Here is a 27,950-nt window from a genome sequence, read left to right as displayed (position 1 = left end):
TAGAAAGGATGAGAACCATCCTGCCCCATCTTTCCAGAGCCCCCTACCTGTGAAGTGGGGTAGAGCTTCCACAAGACTTTGGGGTAGGGAGGCAAAAGAAGATTGAGCGGAAAGAAAAAAAAACAAAACAGAAACCTCCTTCCTCCTGGCTACTAGAAAACGATACATCTTCAAAATTTGTCTCACACCTACTAACTAGAAGTGGCTATAAAAGATAAAGCCTTTTCTCTTCAAAAGGCAGGATCAACAAACCGCAATAACCACCATCTCAGCAGCTGAGGGAGGGTAGAGTGGGAGAAATGAGCTTCTCACTCGGATGTTGCCTTCCCCCCCCCCCCATCATCTCCAGTTGTTTCATATTTAACTTAAGATTTAGATTTCCAGTAGCATACAAACTTTGTCCATTTTTTTCTAGCCACACTTAAAAATGTGTTTCCAGCTCCTGCTCTAAATAAAAGGAGTACTCGTGGCACCTTAGCCCTGATCTACACTATGAGTTTAGGTCAGATTTAGCCCTGCACCCATACACACTATGAAACAATTTTTTCCCCGACTTCAAGGGCTCTTAATACTGATTTCTGTACTCCTCCCCGACAAGTTGATTAGCACTGAAATCTACCCTGCTGGGTCCAATTTGGGGTAGCGTGGACGCAATTCGACAGTATTGGCCTCCGGGAGCTATCCCAGAGTGCTCCATTCTGACCACTTTGGACAGCACTCTCAACTCAGATGCACTGGCCAGGTACACAGGAAAAGCCCCAGGAACTTTTGAATTTCATTTCTTGTCTAGCCAGCATGGTGAGCTCATCAGCACAGGTGACCATGCAGTCCCGGAATCACAAAAGAGCTCCAGCATGGACCGAACAGGAGGCACTGGATCTGATCGTCTATGGAGAGACGAATCTGTGCTATCAGAACTCCGTTCCAAAAGACGAAATGCCAAAATATTTGAGAAAAAAAAAAAAAAAAAAAAAAAACCTCCAAGGGCATGACGACAGAGGCTATAACAGGGACCCGCAGCAATGCTGCGTGAAATTTAAGGAGCTCAGGCAAGCCTATCAAAGAACCAGAGAAGCAAATGGCTGCTCCAGGTCAGAGCCCCAGACGTGCTGCTTCTATTATGAGCTGCACGCCATTCTAGGGGGTACCCCCTACAACTACCCCAGCCCCATGCGCGGACTCCATCAATGGACTCTCAAGCAACAGGGATGTGGATTTTGAGGACGAGGAGGAGGTTGAAGCACAGCAAGCAAGTGGAGAAACTGTTTTCCCCAACAGCCAGGAACGGTTTTTCACCTTGGATCTAGTACCCTCCCAACCCACCGCAGGCAGGCTCCCGGACCTAGAAGGCGGAGAAGGGACCTCTGGTGAGTACACCTTTGTAAATACAATACACGGTTTAAAAGCAAGCGTGTTTAATGACTAATTTGCCCTGAAGACTTGGGATGCATTCGCGGCCAGTACAGCTACTGGAAAAGTGTATGGGATGGAGCGGAAATACTCCAGGAACATCTCAATGAAGCTCTCCTGGAGGTACTCCCAAAGCCTTTGCACAAGGTTTCTGGGGAGGGCAGCCTTATTCCATCCTCCATGGTAGGACACTTTACCACGGCAGGCCAGTAGCACGTAGTCTGGAATCATTGCATAACAAAGCATGGCAGCGTATGATCCCGGTGTTTGCTGGCATTCAAGTAACATCTGTTCTTTCTCTCACTGTGTTATCCTCAGGAGAGCGATATCATTCGTGGTTGAAATACGGAAATTTTATGAAGGGGATATTCAGAGATGGCTGTTCCTGCTGAGCTGTTTGCCTGTGGCTGAACAGAAATCATCCCTGTTAGCCACGCAGTGGGGGGAGGGGTGAAGTGATCATCCCAGAGAATTGGGTCTGTGTGTGGTGGGGGGGTAGTTGGGTTTGTGCTGCACGTTAACCCGAAAACCGCAGCCCCTCCTTTTAAATGGCTACCCCATTTTAAAGGGCTAACCCAATGGGTGCTTGGAATGTGAAATGAGGGCGCTGCTGTTTGAAACAATTCCCACATGTTAGGACAGTTAAAGAAGCCAAAAGACTGTGGCTTACCATGTCTGCCTGCAAGCTGAATTCTGTTGCCCACCGGCCCTGTGTGGTCTCTCACACTGTGCCGGCAGGCCCTGGATGAGAGGCAAAATGCGACCTTGTAAAGAAAGCACACGTGCTATGTAATGTTAACAGCTTGATTCACTGTGGAAGAATCTATCCATTGTTCTCTAAAATCTCCCTCTTTTCCCCTCCTGCAGCTGCAAATGTTTCATCGCTCCATGTATCACCTACATCCCAGAGGTTATCAAAGATCAGAAGCTGAAAAAAACACCGCACTCGCAATGAAATGTTCTCTGAACTCATGCAGTCCTCCCACGCTGAAAGAACGCAACACAATGCATGGAGGGAGACAATGTCAGAGTCCAGCACAAAATGAACGCGAGGAGAGGAGGAACAAGCGAGAGGAGAGAAGGCAGGATGCAATGGTGAGGCTACTGGAGGATCAAACTGATATGCTCCAGCGTATGATTAAGGTGCAGGAAAGACAGCAGGAGCGCAGACCGTTGCTGCAGCCCCTGTGTAACCAATCGCCCTCCTCCCCAAGTTCCATAGCCTTCTCACCCAGATGCCCAAGAATGTGGTGGGGGCTCCAGGCACCCAACCACTCCACCCCAGAGAGCTGCCCAAGCAACAGAAGGCTGGCATTCAAGAAGTTTTGAAGTGCAGTGTGGCCTTGTCCTTCTGTCCTCCCCTCCTCCACCACCACCCCACCCAGTACTTCCCTCCTCCCCCACCCCTCCAGGACTACCTTGGCAGTTATTCCCCCATTTGTGTGATGAATTAATAAAGAATGCATGATTTTGAAACAACAATGACTTCATTGCCTCAGCAAGAGGTGATCAAAGGGGGCAGGGGAGGGCAGTTGGCTTACAGGGAAGTAGAGAGAACCAAGGGGGCAGGTTTTCATCAAGGAGAAACAAACAGAACTGTCACACTGTAGCCTGGCCAGTCATGAAACTGGTTTACAAACCTTCTCTGATGCGCAGCACACCCTGCCATGCTCTTCTAACCGCCCTGGTGTCTGGCTACACGTAATCAGTGGCCAGGCTATTTGCCTCAACCTCCCACCCCACCATAAACATCTCCCCCTTACTCTCACAGATATTATGGTGCACCCAGCAAGCAGTAATAATGATGGGAATGTTAGTTTTGCTGAGGTCTAACCAAGTCAGTAAACTGTGCCAGTGCGCTTTTAAGCATCCAAATGCACATTCTACCACCATTCTGCACTTGTTCAGCCTATAGTTCAACAGCTCCTTACTACTGTCCAGGGTGCCTGTGTATGGCTTCATGAGCCATGGCATTAAGGGGTAGGCTGGGTCCCCAAGGATAACTATAGGCATTTCAACACCACCAATGGTTATTTTCTGGTCTGGGAAGTAAGTCCCTTGCGGCAGCTGTTCCCACAGATCAGAGTTCCTGAAGATGCGAGCATCATGCACCTTTCCCAGCCATCCCACATTGATGTTGGTGGAATGTCCCTTGTGATCCACCAGTGTTGCAGCACCACTGAAAAGTACCCCTTGTGGTTTACGTACTGGCTGCCAAGGTGGTCTGGTCCCAAGATAGACAGAATGCATATCCCTATCACCCCACCAGTTAGGGAACCCCACTGCAGCAAAGCCATCCACTATGACCTGCACATTTCCCAGAGTCACTACCCTTGATAACAGCAGATCAGTGATCGCATTGGCTACTTGGATCATAACAGACCCCACAGTAGATCTGCCCACTCCAAATTGACTCCCGACTGACTGGTAGCTGTCTGGCATTGCAAGCTTCCACAGGGCTATCGCCACTCGCTTCTCAACTGTGAGGGCTGCTCTCATCTTGATGTTCTTGTGCTTCAGGACAGGGAAAAGCAAGTCAAAGTTCCATGAAAGTGTCCTTACGCATGCAAAATTTTCGCAGCCACTGGGAATCATCCCAGACCTGCAACACTATGCGGTCGCACCAGTCTGTGCTTGTTTGCTGGGCCCAGAATCAGTGTTCCACGGCATGAGCCTGCCCCATTGCCACCAGGATGGCCAAATTGCCGAGGCCTGTACTTTGAGAGAAATCTGTGTCCATGTCCTCATCACTCTCCTCACCGCGCTGTCGTCACCTCCTCGCCTGCTCTGCGGGTTCTGGATCTGCATATAATGCTGGATAATACACGTGGTGTTTAGAGCAGTCACAACTGCGGCAGTGATCTGAGTGGGCTCCATGCTTGTCGTGGTATGGCGTGAGCAGGAGAGCAGAGTGGCAGCAGAAGCGGCAGGTGGAGGACGATGCTGACAGCAATATGGCGCCTGCACAGAAAAAGGCGCGAAACGATTGTTGGCCGTTGCTGTCACAGATGGATGGATGGGGGGCCTGACGACATGTACCCAGAACCACCCGCGAGAATGTTTTTTGCCCCATCAGGCATTGGGATCTCAACCCAGAATTCCAATGGGCAGTGGAGACTGCGGGAACTGTGGGATAGCTACCCACAGTGCAATGCTCTGGAAGTCTATGCTAGCCTCAGTACTCTGGACACACTCTGCCAACTTAATGGTCTTAAGTGGGGACACACCCGATCGATTGTATAAAAATCGTTTTCTAAAAAATTGACTTCTATAAATTTAGAGACTAAAATTTATTTGAACATAAGCTTTCGTGGGCTACAGCCCACTTCATCAGATGCACAGAATGGAACATATAGTACAAAGATATATAGACACATACAAAGAACATGAAAAGGTCAAAGTTGCCATACCAACTCTAAGAGGCTAATTAAGAGGAGCTATTATCAGCAGGAGAAAAACGTGTAGTGATAATCAAGATGGCCCATTTCAGACAATTGACAAGAAGGTGTGAGGATACTTAACGTGGGGAAATAGATTCAATTTGTGAAATGACCCAGCCACTCCCAGTCTCTATTCAAGCCCAAGTTAATGGTATCTAGTTTGCAAATAAATTCCAGTTCAGCGGTTTCTCATTAGAGTCTGTTTTTCAAGTTTTTCTGTTGCAAAATTACCACCTTTAAGTCTGTTACTGAGTGACCAAAGAGGTTGAAATGTTCTCCTACCAGTTTTTGAATGTTATGATTCCTGATGTCATATTTGTGTCCATTTATTCCTTTGCGTAGAGACTGTCCGGTTTGGCCAATGTACATGGCTGAGGGGCATTGCTGGCACATATCACATTGTTAGATATACAGGTGAACGAGCCCCTGATAATGTACCTTATGTGATTAGGTCCTATGATCGTGTCACCTGAATAGATATGTGGACAGAGTTAGTGGTTAGTGTTTTTGTTGTGTGGTTGCTAGTGAGCATTTGCTTCAGGTTGTTGGGGGGGAGAAGGGAGGCTGTCTGTAAGCGAGGACTGGTCTGTCTCCCAAGATCTGAGAGAGTGAGGGATCGTCTTTCAGGATAGGTTGTAGATCATTGGATGATGCGCTGGAGAGGGTTTTAGTTGGGGGCTGAAGGTGACGGCTATTGGCGTTCTGTTACTTTCTTGGTTGGGCCTGTCCTGTAATAGGTGACTTCTGGGTACTCTGTCTCTGTCAATCTGTTTTTTCACTTCAGCAGGTGGGTATTGTAGTTGTAAGAATGCTTGACAGAGATCTTGTAGGTATTTGTCTCTGTCTGAGGGATTGGAGCAAATGTGGTTGTATCTTAGAGCTTGGCTATAGACAATGGACTGTGTCCTGGATGAAAGCTGGAGGCCTGTAGGTAAGTATAGTATAGCGGTCAGTAGGTTTCCGGTATAGAGTGGTGTTCATGTGATCATCGCCTATTAGCACAGTAGTGTCCAGGAAATGGACCACTTGTGTGGATTGGTCCAGGCTGAGGTTGATGGTGGGATGGAAATTGTTGAAATCATGGTGGAATTCCTCAAGGGCTTCTTTTCCCTGGGTCCAGATGATGAAGATGTCATCCATGTAGCGCAAGTAGAGTAGGGGCATTAGGGGAAGAGAGAGCTAAGGAAGCTTTGTTCTAAGTCAGCCGTAGAAAATGTTGGCATACTGTGGGGCCATGCGGGTACCCATAGCAGTGCCGCTGACTTGAAGATATACATTGTCCCCAAATGTGAAATAGTTGTGGTTGAGGAAAAAGTCAAAAGGTCAGCCACCAGGGTTGCTGTGACATTATTGGGGATACTCTTCCTGATAGCTTGTAGTTCATTTTTGTGTGGAATGTTGGTGTAGAGGACTTCTACATCCATAATGGCCAGGATGGTGTTTTCTGGAAGATCCTGAGGAAACTACAATCCATCGGTGAAGTCAGTGTTGTCTCGAAGATAGCTGGGAGTGCTGGTAGCCTAGAGCCTGAGGAGGGAGTCCACATAGCCAGACAATCCTGCTGTCAGAGTGCCAATGCCTGAGATGATGGGGCATCCAGGATTTCCAGGTTTATGGATCTCGAGTGGCAAATAGAATACCCCTGGTCGGGGTTCCAGGCATGTGTTAGCACAGATCTGTTTCTGTGCTTTTTCAGTGTTCTTTTTTCTCCTGCTGATAATTGCTCATCTTAATTAGCCTCTTAGAGTTGGTATGGCAACTTCCACCTTTTCATGTTCTCTGTATGTATGTAACTATATGTTACATTTATTTTAGCATAAGCTTTCGTGGGCTACAGCCCACTTTATCAGATGCATAGAATGTGTTAGTCTCTAAGGTGCCACAAGTACTCCTGTTCTTTTTGCAGATACAGACTAACACGGCTGCTACTCTGAAACCTGCTCTAAACAAGCAATTCATGGAACCCTGTTCTGTAAAAATTCCATCAGTTTTTCTCCTTGTAGCCAAGTAGTATTCTACCGTATTGTTAAACTATTTCAGTCTTGTATCTTTGCAAGAACTAGTGCAGGTATGTGCCATGGAACATTTTCAGGAATTAAAAAGTATTTGGCTTAATTAACATATGGCCTCCATTTCTAGCTATAAGGGTTTGGGATTTGAGCAATATGGTGATAAGCCTACATTTTCTGTGGGATGGCATCTATCTTGCCAAGCGGTTGGACAGCACTTCCTGAGATTAAAAAAAGAAATTTATTCCATACCCTGCATGAAGAAAGTAAATGAGAATTAAGTCCTACAGTACCACTTTGAATCAACACAGTGTTTCCAGAGGGAAAGAACAGGAAAAAGTGCCTTGTAAGGAATCCTTCTGTGACAATCTAACAGGTTTATTGAAGTATCACACAAACACAAAACGATGCACTTGGAATCTGTCAATTCTCAAGAATACTTTCTGGATGCTAGACCAGAAACTTCTGCCTTTTGTTTTGGCTGCTTCCTCATGGTCTAACAACTGACTAATCAACTTACCATTCAGAAGCACTAACAGAAAACAGATTTAAAGGGTGGAGAAGTGTGTCCTGCAGAATCCTTTATCATACCAGTTTATTATTGCCTTTTTCCACCCCATGTTAGCTCAACCCTTCTTTCAGGTCTGAACATTGCTACCTTGAAAACATTAAACTTTAATCCCAAGTCATATAGTTCTCCAAATGGCTAGACTTGACCATTTCTACCCAATAAATTTGCCTCCCATGTCTTCCATGTAAAGTAAAACATTTTTATGCTACTGTGTGGCTTCCTGGACTCAGAAAGAGAAGTGTGATGTTACTTCAGAAAGAACACCTAGTTCAGAGTGAAATAAGTTGCAAAAAAATGAGATCCAAGTCAGATTTTTAAATTTCTGGCATATAAACATGCAACTGAGGGCCTTTTCAAGTGAGATGTAGGAAAAGCAATCGAAGACTCCCATACTAACTGCTGCCAACCTCAAAAGTTAGAAAAGTCAGATATGCTAGGAAAGGTTAAACAAGTTGTTTTTCTGTTATTTGTATGCAAGTTGTGATGAAGTCCTGAAGAATTTTTTGGCATAAAGAGCAGGAATGCCACTTAGATATTGAAGCAAGCTATTAAAAACAGCTGAAAGCTATTAAGACCCATATACCAGGATTGCAATAGTCATCCTTTTGCAACTGCAACATAGTATGACAATGCCTTAGCCCCAAACAGAGAAGCTTCCACAGCACTGGGCATATGTAACAGTAATTCTTAAGCAGCTCTTACTAAAAGACGTATCTATAGCAGATATACAGCAACAGAATTCTACTAGCTAAAACCGTGTTCATTAAACAGTTGTCAAGCACAGTTCTCTTAGAACAATACTGAAGTTTTCAAACACAACTGTTAAAACAATTGTAATATGGCTTCCATGTCCCATATTAACAGTATTTTTTTAAAATTAGCAAAATTAGAGAGACCTCCCTCAGAAACTCTATTGTACTGTTTCTGAGCATAGTGATAACGTTAATGTAAGGCCACAATAGGGTTGTAACCTAATTTATAGTCACACCTGTCTGGTGTAGCCATGTTTGAAAACTATCATAAAAGGCTACTGTCAACAGTGCTGCAAAGATTGTGTTCTGAGCATCTGCCACTAATGGTGAAATTGTGCTGCTACTGTTCTTTTATGTACAAATAGGAACTTGGTACTACTTTTAAAAGTGTGTACAGTACATCTTTAAAGTGTTTAATCACTTTATTTTACAGATAAAGTGCTTAGGGGGTTCAACCACTAAGCACAGATTGATTACTGGTGGGAGTACACTGTTGGAGTCAAGTACATAAATGATGCTCCTGAACCGTTGGCAGGATTCTTAAGTAGTGCCATGGTTACTTGCGGGGAAAAAAGTCTGAAAAATTCTACTCACTAGTTAAATAAAGAAATCACCTATTTTCTTCTGCTCTGTGAGACTAGCTAACATTGTGCCTCCAAACCTTTAAGAATATTAGGCTCTCAGTAATTATTTCTCTGATATCTGAAAAATGTATTTGAACTTTTACTAAGGGGAGGAAAAAGTAGTCTCTGTAAGAGGGCATAAAAGGTATTTTTTACTACAGAAGAATTTTGGACCTACCACTTTCTTTGAAACACAAAAGCCTCTCCAAAAATTGAGTAAATTGAGGGTGACCTACAAATAAGTGAAAAGCTAGGCTAGCACCCTTTTGTTTGCGTGCTTCTCTGGCATGCTTAAGGCAGTTTTTTTTAAAAAAAGGCATAAGCAACTGAAGGGGACTCAAAGCTGGAGAATTATTGAAATGACAACCTCACAAGTATCAAGACAGTGAAAGCTAAGCCACAGGTGAGAAAGGTTTCTTTTTTAGTTTAAGTGTTTAAAAAAAAAAGTTACCTTTTTGTTAACACTGCCAATGACTGCATATTGTCAAGAAATGCTGCCGAAAGTTTTAACCACTCCCCTTCAGTTAAAAAGATGAGGGAGAAGGCACCACAGAACACATGCTTCAAGACATACAAGAAAACCAAGGAAGACCAGCCCTGGCCTTCCTGATGTTAAGGTATAAACTCCAGCAAAAAGGAGGGGTGGGGGGGAAGCATACTTCCCTCTTTTCTGAAGAAACTGTAAATCACCTCTAAGTTAAACAATGAGAAGTTTCTTGTTACAAGAGTGCAGATTATTTCTTGTACCATTAATACGGAGATGCATAGCAAGTGTATCCATGAGCCATAGGGCCCTGTTTTACTTTGCCTTTTTTTTTTTAAATAAAGGAAAACACTTTCTGAATTGAAGTATACATATAGCATGTTAAAGGACCACTGACAACTTTGATTAGGTATTCTATTTAGCTTCCGTCTTACTCTCTGGTTTGTACTGATGCATACATTCCCACATGTGATTATCTCTTGGGGTAAAAAGAAAAGGAGTACTTGTGGCACCTTAGAGACTGACCAATTTATTTGAGCATGAGCTTTCGTGAGCTACAGCTCACTTCATCGGATGCATACCGTGGAAACTGCAGCAGTCACTGTGATTTAGGAATGAGTACTAAAGGGGAAGGTGGCATGAGGAAGAGGCATTAATCCTTTTCCATACTCATGTTAGAGTGAAAGATATTTCGGTTTCTTCCGTAAAAAGGGCTGGATTTTGATTTAGAAGAGGTGATGGAACCCAAATAAATCTGAAATCAGTATTTAGTAAGGCAAAGTGCCCCAAAATTACAGGCCCCACCCCCAACGCTTGCAAGAAGAAATGTGCCCTTTTTATTTGAAAAAGGACAGATGATTATGATGAACCGCTGTGCACGTAACTTTAGCAGTTACTTGTAGACCCAAAATGTTCAGTGAACACCCATTAAGAGGAGCTGAAGACTTGCAACCACAAGGAAGAAATATCAATAGAAACCTTAGAATTAAGTTGTAAAAGTTTCTTCACACTGGCCAACATACTTAATAAAGGCTAAGGCAGAAATCCAGATTACTGGGGAAAATAATTTTATTCTAACTTCAGAGTTTGAAAAAAATATTTATAATTTTGCCATGCTAGATTTCATGCTACATAAAATCAACATGATCAGCAGAAACACTACATTTGCCTCTGTGTTCGTGTTATTTCGTATTAAGAAGCCTAAGTAGCCTCAAACTCTGAACTGTAAAAATAGTCACATTTCTAACTGGATGTATTATTAACCATTTATATAGCTAGATCTGGAATACTTTATAAACTCTGAAATACTCCATTACACAGAAATATTTGCTATGACACTTCAGAATAACTGAAAGACAATATTTTACAATAGCTATGAAATGCATTCTATAATATTTTAAGCAGCTTCCTGCTGGCCTAGTACAAGTTATTTCCACTGTCATAGACAAAATTAACATTCAGTTTCTGGTCTACTGTTGCCAAGAACAATAGAGGCTGGAAGTACTCTAGGGAGGTTTGCCCTGTGTGGGTCAAGAATGTTTCTAATTGATTAGCAAGTAGGATAAGTAGGTTCCTAGGAAAGGACTGCACTGTGCTATCCTGTCCTCTAATCAGGCACGGTGAAGAGGCAAAAAAGAGGTAGAGACCTGATGAAAGTAAGAGGCGCTTTAAAATGCAACAAGACTAAAGAGTCCCCTATAGAAAATGTTCCTGAACTCAAGAGCAATTTGACTGAAAACAAAACAAAAAAAGATAGCCTTATTAAAATTGAAGGTCATACTTTCATAGAGAGGCTCTCAAGAAGGCTTTAACTACTTCAATGCAAGACATCATGAATTTGTTAAAAATCTGGTATCATTTTTCTGATGTTAAAAAGGGTCATGCTGTCTTTAACATGTTCTTCTGTTTAAACAGATGTAACTCTTTTGGTTAATCTCTGGCAGTGATCGCCATTTCACAGTACATTCAGCCCACACAGAACGGATCAATAACACTACAGACACAAGACTAGACTGCATCCATTTAATAACCACAAGGAAATGTATCATTCAGCAAAATTCTATATATTACAGGGTTCTGATTTTTTTAAAAAAAGCTTTGTTGTTACAGAAAACTAGCCACCCAGCTATGGGAAACAAAATGAACATATGATCAGATAAAACCAGTTGTCAAATCACAATTAAGAATACTAAGTAATTTTACTTTTGCACACAACACTACATAAACAAAAAGGAATCAGAAAGAAAAAGTCAGTATAGAACAAGTTGTAAAACTAAAAAAAAAAAAAAAAAAAATGAAAATCAGTTACAAGACCCAGGATCAGTGGATCACAGAAGCTCTCAGAGAAGGCTAGTTTCAAATAAAGGCAATTGTATTAACAATTTCCAAACATTGGTTACTGCCATGAAAAATGCTTCTACAAGCCTAAACAATTCTTAGACCACATTATTTCATGTGACTAAAAATAGTAATTTAAAACTGGCCTTTTGTATCTAAAAATTATAAAACAGCACCATGTATTGGGTAGCTAAGAAAAAGTTAGGTTTTGCAAAATATCTGGATAGGGATTTGAAGCGTACCTCGTTCTCTTGGTACTGTCATGTACACACAAACGCACAACTCCCTCTCCATATAGCACTAGTTAGTGCTTTCAGAATAAGTAACCATTTTTAAACACACTAATGGAGGCGGAAGCTCACCATTGAGTACCCCAAAATAAGATCTAAATGAAGTTAGAGATGTGTCTTGGTTATATTTTCCTGACCATTCTGAACATGAAAACACTCAATTAAATTACAATATTAGTCTAAATGATTAGCTTTAAAGTTACTCCATTAATCAACTCTGCAGTGGACTAATTTAAAACTAATTTTAAGTTTACACACTGCATACATTAAAAGTGCTGAACTGTGATATTTTAAGATGAACACAATAGCTGCTATCACTACAGTCGTCATCTACAACCACCTTATCACTTCAAACAATTAATCACTGTCAACGAGAAACTATTCCAAGACAAATATACTCAAAAAGGAAAAGCTAATCGAAGTTTGCAAATCTCAGCGAACCCCACAAAGATAATTTTGGTCAGTTTAAAGGTAAGTTTACTTACCTGAAGAACAAGAGATCAGAAAGACAGCGAACGCCAACTTGGTAGCAGCTCCCATTTTCGAAATACAGTTACAACATACAGATGGTGTTTCTACTATCGAGTTTCCTGGTTCTTCCAAATAGAAAAATCCACCTTTAAATTTAACTGTTATAAAGCAATCTAAAGCAACATTTTTGGAGATTAGAGTGTTTATAAAAGAAAAATCAGATTTATTTAGATACTGACGATCCCTCCAGCTCCTTCTAGTGAGATCCCCGATACAGGGGTGTATATATTTGGAGAAGCATTTCAAAATACACGTGTCATTTGGCTTCTGTACAAATGGTGGAAAAATGCAATTCAGAAAAAAAAATGTTAAGAATCCATAAAAAGTCAACAGCGGAAACCGTCTTTTAGGAAAAGAACCAAGTCTCAGAGCACAGTTCAGCTTTTTTTCACTTCAAGCTCTGTAAAGTATCCCTCGTCGTGTTGGGCCAGGCAAGTTGTACTGAAATTAGTAAACAATATATTTTCAACCTTACTCCCGTTATACATGTAGTGTTTGAGCAAGTAGTTCCATCTCCGTTTCAAACGTCAAAAACAAGTAAGCCACTGATAGAATTGTAAACTTGTCAGTTTCTTTATAAAATTGTCTAAAAAGGAAGTTACCAGCCACACGTGGGCAACATTGACGTTTACTTTAATAATGCTGGGAGATGTAGAGTGACCAGAGGAAAAGGACGGGGAGAGAAACAACAGCTATATAACAAGCACGCCTTTACAGTTCCACGAAGGTAAATCTCTTGGCTTCCCTTCACCAGTCAATGAAAGCCGCACGTTTCCCCTTCTCTCCCCCCACCTCCCTCCTACTTTCGCGATCCTCTCCTTGTCCGTTCAACACAGGCTGTACATTTCAGACATTCTTGCCTCAACACAGAATTTCAAACTCCTTTAAGAATTCCCTCCAATAGACTATATTTGGTGTTTAAACAGTGAAGAGTGACTGAAAAAACAACAACAAAAAACCCTGCAGTCTCCAGCCGCTGGGGAGGAGGGTGATCTATGGGCTCGTGGCAAGTCTCTTCTTCCTTGATTGCTGTGCTTCTAGGAGAATTCCGCTTCTATGGAGATGAAGAAGGTACCAATATTATATACACATGATTGGATGTGGCCAGTATATTCGTGTTTGCTGGGCTGGTGACAGCTTTCTTCCTCCAGTGTGCTGGACTTGAGGCTCTTCTGTTTGATGCACAACCGTCTCCCAACTCCTCACGGATACATATTCCCTCCCTGCCCCCAACGTGGTTAGAAGAGAGAAACCTGGAGAATTTTCCACTCAGTCCAACTTTTGCTTTCTTAGGAAGAAAAACTCCCCAATGGGCGGGGGTTGAAAGCCTGGTGAACTCTTACTGCCTTCTCCTTGTGCCTCCCACCCCACGTTCCAGGCAAGCCCTGGGCAGAGGGTTGGAAAGAGGGCGGAGGGGAATCCCCTCTTCTCCCCCTCCCCTAGCTCTGTCCCCGGCTCACTCCTTGCTCTGAGGAAACTACTGCAGGCTCCAACCCTCTCGTCTCCCGAGCGGCGCGACACACAACAACTTTGCCCCCCCAGGAGCGGAGTTTAGGGGTCGACGACAATGAAAGGCCAAGCCCAGAGCTTTTCTCTAGGCGGCGACGGACGAAGAAGCCGGCTTTATCGTCCCCAGCGTCCGGCTGGCAGCTCCGAACGGCCCTCCGTACCGTGCTGCTGCTCGCCTGTGGTAATTTCATATCTACCCATTCACCGTGTGATGTGCAGAACGAACCCAAGATGGCGGCACCCGGGCGATTGTTTTTGTTTCCTCGCCTGGCTCCCCTCCCCCAATCACGGCTGCCTGTCGCGCGACTCCGTGCGTGCGCGAGTCGTCCCCAATTGACAGCCCTCGGAACCACTCAGGGCGGAGCACAAGGCCTCGCCTTGCCGGCTGGGGCGGGGCTCTGGTGGTCTTATGCGCGAGGAGGAAGGCTCCCGCAGCCAGCGGAAAGGAACCCCCTGGAAGAGACCTCAGGAGGTCTAGCCCAACCCCCTGCTCAAAGCAGGACCAGCCCCAACTAAATCATTACCTCCCTCATCCCCCTTATCACTGTTGTCAACTAGTCTGGTGCCAGATCTCTGCCCAGACTCTTCAGCCTCAGTGTGCTGTCCTTGGGGATCCTGAGGTTACCCTATATTTTCAAGTTTATTTTTAATAGTTTTGGGAGATAATGCTCATGTTTAAGCTTTTTAAAATCCATATAAATGTTTGCAGTTGCTGACTATCAGGGAGTGGGGGGAGAGGGTCAGACAATAGGTTTTTTTATGACAGTAGATGTTGAGATACAAACAGTTAACATTTGTAGCTGTTAAAACACAAGCTGTCAATGTCACGTCAAAATATATCAAGTAAGTAGCCTTAAAATCAAACTCTAATAAATTCTCAAGCAACATTCTTCTTACTTTCATGTTTGACCCTCTGTAAATTTCTATTATTATCCCTGGATTTATTTTCTTGAGTGGTGGAGGGGGAGGGTTTTCATGTGTATGGTGAAATAGGTGTTTACCGACATTTACCAGTAAAAATCTAATCCTAAACCTGGCCATCTGGGTTTTACCAGTGCAATTTCTGGTTTGGGAGTGGAGAGGGAAGGAGCAGCAGAAAGGGGGTGGAGGGCAGCTTGGATTGCTCCTTCCCTCCCCCCCCCCTTCCCTTATTTTTGTTTTATTCTTTTTAATTCATTTTAGTTTTTCGTCTAATCAAAAAAGGCCATAGCAGGCCCTAACCCTTTTCCTCGGAGGTCTTACACTTGGGCACTTGTGAGGAACAATAATCTGTCCCCAGTCACCCACCTACCGTCCCTACCATGCCTCACCTCCCCAAGAACCTTAGAAAGCTGCCAGAGCCACAGAATGAAAATCCTGATATTGACTTAAAAATCATGGATTTTTAGAAAAATAATAAATTTTATTTTAATTCTTCTTGAGCCTTTTAGGGTTCATGTTTTCAAGCTTTCTCTGCAATCCAGGGCTAGAAACTTTCCATTTTTAAAATAAATGCTCACGTCACATACCAATAATCACATGACTCCAAGAACTGAGGATTCAAGGAAAACAGCAAATATATCAAGATTTGAGTTAAAATTGTGAGAGTTAGTAACACTAAATTATCGATAGTGGTTGCCACCAAATCCTTCACCAGCAAAAAGGGTCCTGCTTCTCAGAGTAGGGCATATGCCCAAGTGGCTGCAGAATCTTCAGCAGTAGCTGTCTGCAATTCCACTAGCAGGGCCCCTTACTCCGACTTTACTAGGGGTATGTCTTAAGTGAAGAAAAAAAGAGGTCAGCTAACTTTAAGTACCAGTATAGACACAGCAACTTGACTTTTAACTGAGGTTAGCAGCATCATTTAAATTCTATAAGGGAACTTGTGTCAAACTCAATCTGCTGACCCAAGTTAAAAATCAAGTTGCCTTCTCTTCACTGCTGTTTTAATCCAAGATTGCTAACTTGAGTTAGCTAACCCAAGTTAAGAACACACCTTTTTTGCAATGAAGATATACTCTGTGAAGCCTGGCCTATGCTGCTTCTTGATGGCTGCCTTGCCCCTTGTGGTAGTGTGCAGGTTGGTGGCTATTGTCACAGCAGCCTCCAACATGTGTGATACTGGCAAGGCTCTGTAATTCCTAGTAGGTGGTGCAACTCAAGATGTGGCAGCATTAGGGATCCCAGTGGAGAGTATCTATGTCTCCACTGAGCCTCTGGAGGTTCTAGATGTCAAGGTGGTCCTCACAATTGTTCTGTGCTGCTTCTCCAATTCAGCCTCCCTGGTACTCCTCTGTACCCTCAGGAAACTGTTGACTAACCACTCATCTTCCTTTTGGCTTGAAGGACCCAGGCCTTCACCAGTTATTATTATTTGTATTGTGATGGGGCCTCGATGCCCCAGTCACAGACCAGGACCCCGTTGTGCTAGGTACAAACACAGAACAAAAAGACAGCTCTTGCCCCTAAGAGCTTGCAATCTAAGGGCTTGTCTTCACTATGGGGATAAGTTGACCTAAGTTACGCTACTCCAGCTACGTGAATAATGTAGCTGGAGTCGATGTAGCTTAGGTCAACTTACCCCGGTGTCTTCACTGTGCTGCATCAATGGGATACGTTCTCCAGTCAACTTCCCTTACTCTTCTCAGAGAGCTGGAGTACAGGGGTTGACTGGAGAGCGCTCTGTCATCGATTTAGCAGGTCTTTCCTAGACCCGCTAAATTGATCCCTGCTTACAGCAGCATCGTTCTCCCCATAGTGAAGATCAGCCCACAGTATAAGATAAGAAGCAACAAGTGGATACTGGCAGGCAGACAGATAGGGAGGACAAAGAGACTATCACCAGCATTCTCCTAATGCCAGTTATACATCTCGCTGATGGCAACTGTGAAATAGTTTTCTGAGGTGCCCTTCCAGAGGACCCTGTACAGAGTCCACTACTCCGAAGACCAATGTGTACACAGGCAACAAGGACCAGCTGGAGCTCCTTTTCACTCTGGCCAAACTCTGAGAAAATACCTATCTGATGCCCTGTAATGAGTCCCTAAGTAGCCACAGGCTGACTGTGGAGTTCTGCCATGTGTTCTGGGATGTATTCAGGCTAGCCCTCCTGATAGTGTAAATCAGGGGTGGGCAAACTTTTTGGCCTGAGGGCCACATCTGTGTGGGGAAATTACATGCAGAGCCATGAATGTAGGGCTGGGGCAGGGGGTTGGGGTGCAGGAGGGAGTGCGGGGTGTGGGAGGCAGTGTGATGTGTAGGAAGGGGCTCAGGGCAAGGGATTGGGGTGCAGGAGGTGTGTGGGGTGTACAAGGGGGCCCAGGGCAGGGGGTTGGGGTGCAGCAGAGGGCTCAGGGCAGAGGATTGGGGTGCAGGAGGGGTGTGGCAGGGGGTTGGGGTGCAGGAGGGGTTCAGGGTGCAAGCTCCAGCCTGGCACTGCTAGAGCGGCTCCGGGGTGGCAGTGGCACATACTGGGGCTAAGACACGCTCCCTGCCTGCCCTGGCCCTGCGCCATGCCGCTCCTGGAAGCTGCCGGCACCACATCCCTGCGGCCCCGGGGGTGGGGGAGAGACAGAGGGTTCCGCACGCTGCCCTCACCTATGGCTACTCCCCTGAAGCTCCCATTGGCTGCGGTTCCCTGTTCCCGGCCAATGGGAGTTGTAGGGGGCAGTGCCTGCAGGCAAGGGCAGTGCGTGGAGCCCTCTGCAACCCCCATCCCACCCAGGGGCCTCAGGGATGTGGTGCCAGCCACTTCCAGGAGCGGTGCGGGACCCGTAGCCCCACGGGGGTGGCAATCCCATGGGCCGCAGTGTGCCCACCCCTGGTGTAGATCAATGATCTGGGCCGCATGAGCAGCAAAGTTTGAAAGAACATGATCATGAAGGGCTACCCCTTCTCTTACAGAAGTAGTCAGAGTTGAGTAACGTTGTCCATCAATCTGGAGGAAAAGTGAACTAACACTGCCTGAGTTGTATCCATTTCATGGATAAACACGATTTAAATTGACAGAGCTGGCAAATCATCACCATTACTTAAATTAACAAGGGCACAAGCACACAAATTAATAATATATATATATATATATATATATTATTTATTTGTACTGTGATACCTCCTAGGGACCCCAATCAAGGACTGGTATCCCATTGTGCTCAACACTGTATGAACACCTATTAAAGAGACATTCCCTGCCCCAAAGAGTTCACATGATGACATTTTGTTTGGAGGCCCTCAGAAGTAAAACTGAATATGAGATCGTGCAACTCTGGAAATATCAGGACATGTGGCAACACCTTGTATGCTGCTTTTTATTCAAGAACTTCAGAATGATTTGCAAACAGTAATTAATTAAGTCTTGCAACACCCCTATTTAATCTGTAGTTTTTATAGTGTCCTATAACACAATATTCAAACTCAACTTGTTCTGCAGGTTGTATTTTCAACTGGCTCAGCTTCTTCAAAGTGTTAATCACATTGCCGCATGAGCTGAAAATTATAGCAGAGAGCTATCAATACCACCTTAATTTAAAGATGTTTTTTGTTTATTTTTGGCAAGTTATAGCTCAGTTTTAGGAATAAAAATGGGCTTTTTACTATTGTTTTTAAATTGTTTTCCTTGAATTATATGGAAACATGGCCTCTTCTAATGATATGCTCACAGTGGGAGATTATTTGGGATCCTCAAACAGGCATCAGCACTGCAGAAATAATAATTAGGTATTTTCTATATATACCGTTTAAAAATCTATTTCAAATGTTTGCTTCAGTGAGGTTATTTTATTACTCTAAAACCAGAAGACTTCAGATTTTAGAGAGCTACAAGTACGTTGTTAATATCTTCAACAAATTTTTACTGACAGCATTCAGATTTTTGTTTAAACCAACCTTTTTGCCAACAATTTCAAATATAAAGAGATCAATAAATCCTGATTAAACATTACTATACAATGCCATTTCTGTGCATGTCGTATTACAAACTTAAAATAAGATTGTGTTCCTTCTTTATGGGGCTTACAATCCTAAAATCTGATTCATCATTGGTCTAAGGCTTATTTGAACAGTCATAAGGCCCCACCTACTGAATATTACTAACTCATGATCTGCTCAATCAGGGCAATCTTGGGCAGTCATGGGGCTTACCAGGGCAGGATCAAGCATGGTAGGAGCCTCCTTATGCCCTTTTTGTTCCCCAGCTGTGCAAGGGACATAGGGGCTATGGTGCCTGGTGCAGATTAGCATAAATATCATTGCCTGGAGCTAAATTAGCCCCTTAACACAACCATAATCAGGTGGATGCAAACTGCCTCTCCTCTGATAGTGTGTCAGCATGGGAGTCAGTCCAGGGATGAATTTGATCCTAGGTCCCAGTCCTGCAAAGGACCCTTGCATCCCTTTGTGGAATCCCTCTGTGGAACCTAAATTAGTTTGATAACATAATGTATAAATATAACCCTTGCATCCCTTTGTGTAATCTAAATTAGATTGATAACATGTATAAATATAATAGGCCAACAGAGGTACATAAAAGGGGAGAGACAAGAGTAAACAGTAGGAAGGGAATATTACTCTTGGAAGAGCACTGATATATATGTTAATAAAACAGGAGCCCAAGGATTAGACATGGTTCCGGCTTCTGCTGAATCTTGACAACACTATTCCCTTAGTCAGTAAGAGCTTGTGATGGGGCGCCTGTCCTGCACTGGCCCTGAAAGGGTTAAAACCTGCCTAGGGAGGCAGGTAGCAAAGGAGTGGCTGCAGGGGAAACAGCCAATTAGGGCGGCAGCTGGACCAGCCAATCAGGGCCCATCTGGCCCATATAAAAGGAAGTTGCAGACCAAAGCGAGTAAGTCTGCCATAGGGAGCTCTAGCAAGAAGATTGGCTTCCTAGCAGCCTGTCAGGACTTATAGGCTCTGCAGTGATTTCCCTACACTCCCCCTGAATTTCCCCAATACTCCCCTGTCAAGGTTCCTTCCCAATTCTGAACTCTAGGGTACAGATGTGGGGACCTGCATGAAAACCCCCTAAGCTTATTTTTACTAGCTTAGGTTAAAACTTCCCCAAGGTACAAACTATTTTACTTTTTGCTCTTGGACTTTATTGCTGCCACCACCAAGCGTCTAACAGGGGAAGAACCCGCTTGGAAATGTCTTTCCCCCCAAAATCCTCCCCAAACCCTACACCCTCTTTGCTGGGGAAGGCTCGATAAAAATCCTCACCAATTTGCATAAGTGAACACAGACTCAAACCCTTGGATCTTAAGAACAATGAAAAAGCAATCAGGTTCTTAAAAGAAGAATTTTAATTGAAGAAAAAAAGTAAAAGAATCACCTCTGTAAAATCGGGATGGTAAATACCTTACAGGGTAATCAGATTCAAAACATAGAGAATCCCTCTAGGCAAAACCTTAAGTTACAAAAAGACACAAAAACAGGAATATCCATTCCATTCAGCACAGCTATTTTATCAGCCATTTAAACAAAACAGAATCTAACGCATATCTAGCTAGATTACTTACTAAATTCTAAGACTCCATTCCTTTTCTGTCCCCAGCAAAAGCATCACACAGACAGAGAGAACCTTTGTTTCTCCCCCGCTCCAGCTTTGAAAATATCTTGTCTCCTCATTGGTCATTTTGGTCAGGTGTCAGCGAGGTTATCCTAGCTTCTTAACCCTTTACAGGTGAAAGGGTTTTTCCTCTGGCCAGGAGGGATTTTAAAGGTGTTTACCCTTCCCTTTATATAGGCTCCGCAGTGATTTCCCTACACCCCCCCCTGAATTTCCCCAATACCCCCCCCTTCCACCCCCAGTTTTGTGAACTAGTTACATGCCAATTTAGTGACTGTCTGGAAATTTGAACTGAAATTGAAACATTAATACACACTTTAAAAGCATATAAAGTGTATGATAAAATACATGTATCTGAAAAAGTATCATAGATTTGAAAAGTATGAACATAGACTAGCTTCCTTGTACAGCTGTTGTTTTTATGACAATGTCAGTGCATTCATTTCGGTGTTGTTGGCCAACCTAATAATTTCAAATTATGATTTGTAAGCAAAGTCTAGATGGGCTGGGGGGAAAGGATTCAGGACCAGTTGTATTTACATTCACACCTAATCTACCGAGGTATCCAGCAAACAGAGCTGTGTTGCCCAGTTGATAGATTTTGGCTGGGGTTGGGTTACAAATCACCTGAATGCAGGGGGCAGGGGTAATGAAATGTTATTCTTATTGTATGAGTAAAGGGCAGTAGAACTGTACGTAGCCTGTGTTGATTGAAGGCATCGAGAGAGAGAGAGGATGGGGACAGGTGTTTTGTTTGATGGTCTGCCTGAGTCACAAGTACTATTTGACCTGCCCCTCTCCGCTGTTTAAAGACAGAGCTGATTAGGCTCCACAGATAGTCTTTTGTTTTGTTCAGTGACCACTACGGCTGAAATCACTGATAATTAGGTCTAAGTGCTTCGTCCTGCTGTGGAATAGTGTTTCTGTGAAAGAGACGGCCCAGCCTGCATTAGCAGTGAGGTTCCCCCAGTGAAAGCTCAGCTGAAATCACTGAGAGCTGGTTGATCACTTTAGATCACCTGTTGATCACTTTAGATAAGCTATTACCAGCAGGACAGTGGGGTGGGAGGAGGTATTGTTTCATATTCTCTGTGTGTATATAAAGTCTGCTGCAGTTTCCACGGTATACATCTGATGAAGTGAGCTGTAGCTCATGAAAGCTCATGCTCAAATAAATTGGTTAGTCTCTAAGGTGCCACAAGTACTCCTTTTCTTTTTGAGAGCCGGTGAAACCTCAAGAGACTAACTTGCAGAGGCTACAGTGGCAGCAGAAGGTGACAGTACAGGACCATTGGCAACAGAGCAATGGAGTGAACGGTGGCATAATGAACAACAGTAGACAGAGAGAACAATGAGTAGCTGGAGGAACAAGCAAGGTGCCTTCTTGCCCCTTACCTAGGAGGTGTACTCATGTGAAAGCACCTCTGAACTTTGAGTCTCCACTGACCAAGGACAACACCGGTGAGTTGGGTGCAGTGGAGGGAAAAGTGAGGGGCATGTTAAATAAACATTTGTTTGTTGGACTATATTTTAGTGATTTTGCTCCAGAATGCTGGATTTGTGACTGGGGATGGGAACTTATATAAATGTTTCCTAGTAGGCCAAGATTTTTAAAATGCATTATTTGCCAAGGTTGTTATCTCTCATCGTTGCTATCTTGAGAGGTCATTATGTTAGGGAGTTTCTGTACTAAACATTTTTATTATTATAATTAATTTTTACATAAGAATGGTCATACTGGGTCAGACCAATTGTCCATACAGCCCAGTACTCTGTCTTCCAACAGTGGTTAAGGCCAGGTGCTTCAGAGGAAATGAACAGAACAGATAATCATCAAGTGATCCATCCCCTGTTGCCCATTCCCAGCTTCTGGCAAACAAGCTAGGGACACTCAGAGCATGGTGTTGCATCCCTCCCCATCCTGGCTAATAGCCACTGATGGATCAATTCTCCAGGAATTTATCTAGTTTTTTTTTAATCCTGTTATATTTTTGGTCTTCATAGCATCCCCCAGCAAAGAGGTCCACTGGTTGACTTTATGTTGTGTGAAGAAGTACTTCCTTTGGTTTTTTTTTTTTTAAAACCTGCTGCCTATTAATTTCATGGACTGACTGCTAGTTCTTCTGTTATGTGAAGGATTAAATAACATTTCCTTATTCACTTTCTTCACACCAATCAAGATTTTATAGACCTCTATCATATCCCCCCCTAGTCGTCTCTTTTCTAAGATGAAAATTCCCAGTCATTTTAATCCTGTTTCATACCCCTAATCATTTTAGTTGCCCATCTCTGTACCTTTTCCAATTCCAATATAACTTTTTGGGGATGGGGTGACCAGATCTGCACACAATATTCAAGGTGTTCACATACCATGGATTTATATAGAGGCAATATGATATTTTCTGTCTTATTATCTATCCCTTTCTTAGTGATTCCCAACATTCTGTTTGCTTTGTTGATTGCCGCTGCACATTGAGTGGATATTTTCAGAGAACCATCCACAATGGCTCCAGCATCTTTCTTGAGTGTTAAGAGCTAATTTAGACCCCATCATTTTGTATGTGTAGTTGAGATTATGTTTTCCAATGTGCATTACTTTGCATTTATCAACATTGAATTTCATCTGCCATTTTGTTGCCCAGTCACCAAGTTTTGTGAGATCCCTTTGTAACTCTTCAGTCTGCTTTGGACTTAACTATCTTGAATAACTTTGTATCATCTGAAAATTTTGCCACCTCACTGTTTACCCATTTTTCCAGATCATTTATGAATATGTTGAACAGTAATGGTCCCAGTACCGATCCCTGAGGAATACCACTATTTATCTCTCTCCATTCTGAAAACTGATCATTTATTCCTGCCCTTTGTTTCCCATCTTTTAACCAGTTACTGATCCATGAGAGGACTTCCCTCTTATTCCATAATGGCTTAGTTTTCAAAAGTCAATTTAAATTAAATATAAATTTTTTAAAAAATTTATTTTTTTTCAAAATCTAGACCTGTTATATGTTTTGGTGTATTTTGCATTATCCTTATGTTAAATTTGCATTCTACTAACAAAACATTTAATTTATTCATATCTCTTTTATATGTTGCAGGTCAAAATGAAAATGAAACGACAAAAAACAATACATCAATTTTTCCACTCAAAGGCCTCAAAAACTATCCAAGGTGAAGAACACATCAATAACCAAGAATATATCAACATGTCATCTGAAGGTTCAAGTGATGTATCTACGTCCGACCAGCCCAAAGCACAAATACAGCTACCTATTGAAGAAACAGTGTCTCCTAAACCTAAAGGCAGTTCCCAGTGTTTGTGGGTCAAAGTGTTCCCATTTATTGAAGTTACAAAAGATGGCTACTGGTGCACCTTTTGCAAAAAAAATTTACGAAGAAAGAAAGCTTTCCAATGCTATAATTGGTAAAAGTGGAGGAGCTTGGTTTGTCAGACTGATCAGCAAAGCCAATGCTGACAAACTACGTGAACAGGCAGTAAAACGCCAGGCCTATGGGCTGTATCAACATGCAGAAAGCCTTATAAACCCACTTTCAAAGCCAATTTTAGAAGTACTTAATGAGGCTGTTAAGAATGCTGGAGACACAACACAGTTCATGCGAACAAACATGGCTGTGGCATCATACTTTCTACTTAAGCAAGAGATACCACACACTACAAACTGGAAGCCAATTTTAAGTGCGTTGTCACATGTTCATCCTGTAGTTGAACACTGGTTCCAAACACGACCAGCAAATGCTCACTATCTTTCTGCAAGAAACTCAACTGACTGGCTAGAAGCATGCGGTTCAACAGTTGAAAAAGTGAAGAACTCTCACCACATTCAAAAAATTTCCATACATGGCTGATGAATGCACTGATGCAAATGGACATCAAGTATTAAGTCGTGTATGTTATCTTGATGTCAGTGGTAGGCCAGTAGATGCATTTCCAGATGTTCAAGTTATAGAAGACACATCGGCTGCATCTGTGACAACCCACATCTAGAGTTAAATGCTTGTCAATTGGACCCCAAACAGATGGCTGCTTGTGCATTTGATGGAGCTGCAAACTTCTCAGGAAGACATGGTGGAGTACAAGCTTTGCTCAGAGAGAAGTGCAACCCTAATCTCTCCTATACACACTGCAGAGGCCATCTACTCCAGCTAGCACTCGTACAAGCTGTAGACTCTTCAAAATACATTTTAAAAGCTATACATTTAATGTCTTCATTATATTCATTTTTCAGCAAAAGTCCAAAGACTGAATATCTTGGAAAATATAGAAGATACACTGGGACTGAAGTTCATATTAGTCCAACCTGGGAAAACCCTCTGGCTTTCTTATGAGCGATCCTTGGCTGTTGTCTTAAAATTACTCCAGCCATTTTTACTGGCTTTGGAAAGTATCTACCAAGATGGGATGGATCTAAGTAGTGAGGCTTGTGGATTACTTTTGCTACTACATTCAGAAGACTATTGCCATTCTCTCTCTCTCATAAGTCTGCTGTTGAAACCACTTGAGTCATTAAACAGTGCCATCCAGGCATCTGCTACAACAGTAGTAGATCTTTGTCCAGCAATAGAAGCTACATTTGGATCAATCAGAGAGCTATCCATTGAAAAAGTACTGGAAGAAGCAAAGACTTCAGTCCAGAAGTTGACTAATGAAGGCATTTATATTGAATCCTTAAGTGAAGAAGACAAGAAGTGTTTGTTAAGACAACTGAAAAAGTACACAGACTTGATTCTTAAAAATCTACAACGGTGATTTCTAGATTCTACTCAACCTCTACATAGCTTTTACTGATGCCTGTCCTATAAAACACCAACAGTTGAGTGGAGTGAGGCTCTACCAGCAAGGGGGCTGCCATGTGCTCAGGACAGAACAGAATTTGAACAGAGTGGAATATCATATGATGAATGAATGAAGATTTGACTTCAACTTCTTTTTTATCACTGGTGGCTAGACCTGATCTTTGTGCTGTGTTTCCTGGGTTGAAAGAAGTAGGAATTCATCTCTTGCTACTCCCAATCATAACAGCTACAGTTGAGCGTTCTTTTTCATCACTGAATAGAATTCTGTGTTCTGAAAGAAGTCGCCTTTTGCCTGATCATGTGAATGAACTAATGAGCATATCAACTGAAGGAATGGAAGTACTGGACACACGAGAAGCCACCAAAGATGAATGCATTGCGTTCAAGAAGTTCGTTAACAGAATTGTACAAAATTATGACAAGAAACCAAGAAGGATGTAGACTTAGTGCTTCATAGACGGCTTGAGTAGCCAACTTTAATTTGTGTGGTGATTTTAAAACATGAGTTAAATCTAATAAAATGGTCATGAAACATTTTTTCAGTTTTTACTATAGTGCCGTACAGCCCACCCTTCAGTCTCACCCCTCATCAGCCCGGACACCCCCCCTGTAAATTCGAACACCCTTCCCTAATTTCAATTCCTGGGGAAACCACTGGAAGGTCCTGGGAAGAAGATAAAGGAGCTGGAGCCAGTGGCAGGAGCAGAAGGAACTGAGGCTGTGGGGAAGTAGCCTAGGGAATAGGGACAGTGAGCTGGAAGGAAGAGGCAGCAGAAAGCTGCTGTTTGCAGGGGCCTGGAGTAGTGAGCGACCCTATCTCCCTGCTGCTGAAAGAGTGGCCTGGCTGTGGACTGCTAAGCCGCTGAGAGGAATGTCTGGACTGTTTTTGGAGGAGTCCTTCCAGAAGTGGGGGAAGCGGATGGTGATACAGCTGGAGGGCTGGGCTACAAAACAGATACCAGCATAAAGGCATTTATATCAGCATACCTTGTTTTGTAAATTTTCCAAAACACACTATATTTATCTAATAAACACTTTTATATAAAACCAACTTACCTAATTCGGTGCAATCTCCAGTGTGGATGCAGTTATACTGATAATATGTGTTTAGCAATATAAATGCATCTGCTCTAGAATGTTGCACTGATTTAACTAAGTTGGTTTTTCTATCAAATAAGTTAAATCTGTGCAAAAACTGAATGAGGGCCAGCCTTCAGAAGTGATCACTGCTGACTTTTGAAAGTGTTTGCAAAGTGCTCCAGGGGTTGAGTGCTGTCTCTGCAGGGCTGTTGCCATTACGGTGAGGTTGCAAAGTGCTGAATTCTGTCCCAAATAGATGTGAAGAACATCAATGCAATGTCAGTCTCCTCCCTTTGTTTGTTTGCATCTCTTCCCACTGCCATTTTATGTTGTTGTTGCCCCTTCTCTTATTTTTTTCTTTCTTTCCTGGCTTTTCCCTTCCATTCTCCTCTTCCTGTACACTTCTGGTTCTTTTCCCTCTTCCAGGACCAATCAGTTTGATAACTATTTTAATGGATCTTTCCCTGTGATATGTGAGCATGCAAGATATAATACCTGGGATCTGTGCTTTTACACAGAGTTTACTCTGATGCGGCAGCAACAGCATGAAATGTATGTGATCCTACCTAGTTTTGTTCTTCTGTTCCTGGTGGGGAGCACTTTTTCTGGAGACAAGTGTGGATATAACTTTCCATTCCTTCTGAGGAAATAAGGAGAACAATGGAAAAAACAACTGTGTGTCTCTTTTTCCTCAACAGAGCATTCATAACAGGAACACAGAAGATTTCATCTGTGCCTCTGCTGCTTTTACACTTATCACTGAACAAGCTTTATGTACTTGGGAGCAGCAGCATAGGCAGGATCCTATGCTGCAAAATTAATCTACAGTCTCCACAGAGGTATTTCTAAAATGTGGTGGGAAACATGGGCTTCCTGTGATTTTTTTTGTATTGAATTTCAATCCAAGATTTATTATCTGATTAATCCAATAATCCTCTGAATTGTTGGATCTTCCCTCACTGTGTGAAATTCTTAATGTTATATTCTGAAGGAATGAGAAACAAATTTGAGTCAGTGACTTTTGGTGAAAAAAGATAAATGGTCCAAACAGCAGGAATGAATCCCACATCCAAGTCATTCCTATCACACCAGCCAAGCACGAGACTATTTAGCCTCTAGTGATGCTGAAATACAAGAGGCCTGGTTTATATTTTTCTCATTTATTTATATATATATATATATATATATATATATATAATTTTTGAAGTAGCATAAAATGTTCCTAATTTGACCTAGGATTCATGAATTATAAATGATTTGTGTGAAAAATTGTATTTCGTCCAAAAAATCTGATGTTTGAATATAGATTTTTATTGTAGACCATCCCAGATGTATGTTACTGGGTAAATAAAATTATATTGTTGACCAAATATGTAATTATATTATATATTGGAAGCATCATATAAATAACAGAGTTTGAAAAAGAGAGACTGTCTTAGTTTATTTGTCCATGACAGTTTTTTCTCCTGTTACTTTTAAAATCAAACTTACAAATTTCACGTGCTGCTATCAGGCCCAGTGAAGTACTGTCTTGCTAAAATAAAAACAAAAATAG

General features: G+C 42.7%; 1 protein-coding gene and 1 long non-coding RNA gene across 3 annotated transcripts in view; one reads left to right on the top strand and one right to left on the bottom strand.

Moving 5' to 3' along the window:
• Nucleotides 1-14,329, bottom strand: part of ACVR2A (activin A receptor type 2A) — a 117,429-nt gene extending 103,100 nt beyond the window's left edge. Inside the window, exon 1 of one of the 2 annotated variants that reach the window (XM_048870251.2) lies at nucleotides 12,402-14,329. In XM_048870251.2, the coding sequence (XP_048726208.1) occupies nucleotides 12,402-12,456 (55 nt within the window). In that variant the 5' untranslated portion in view covers nucleotides 12,457-14,329. The remainder of the gene's footprint in view (nucleotides 1-12,401) is intronic. The other variant, XM_048870252.2, reaches the window with a different exon arrangement.
• LOC125645137 (uncharacterized) lies at nucleotides 14,048-27,821 on the top strand. Its single transcript, XR_012664357.1, has 2 exons — nucleotides 14,048-14,137; nucleotides 23,599-27,821. It is a non-coding gene; the product is annotated as an uncharacterized LOC125645137 (long non-coding RNA).
• The last annotated feature ends 129 nt before the right edge of the window (nucleotides 27,822-27,950 follow it).

The sequence above is a fragment of the Caretta caretta genome, chromosome 11 (assembly GCF_965140235.1).
Source record: "Caretta caretta isolate rCarCar2 chromosome 11, rCarCar1.hap1, whole genome shotgun sequence".
Classification (NCBI taxonomy): domain Eukaryota; kingdom Metazoa; phylum Chordata; order Testudines; family Cheloniidae; genus Caretta; species Caretta caretta.
Note: the sequence above shows the minus strand (reverse complement) of the source record. Positions and strands in the feature narration are given on the sequence as shown.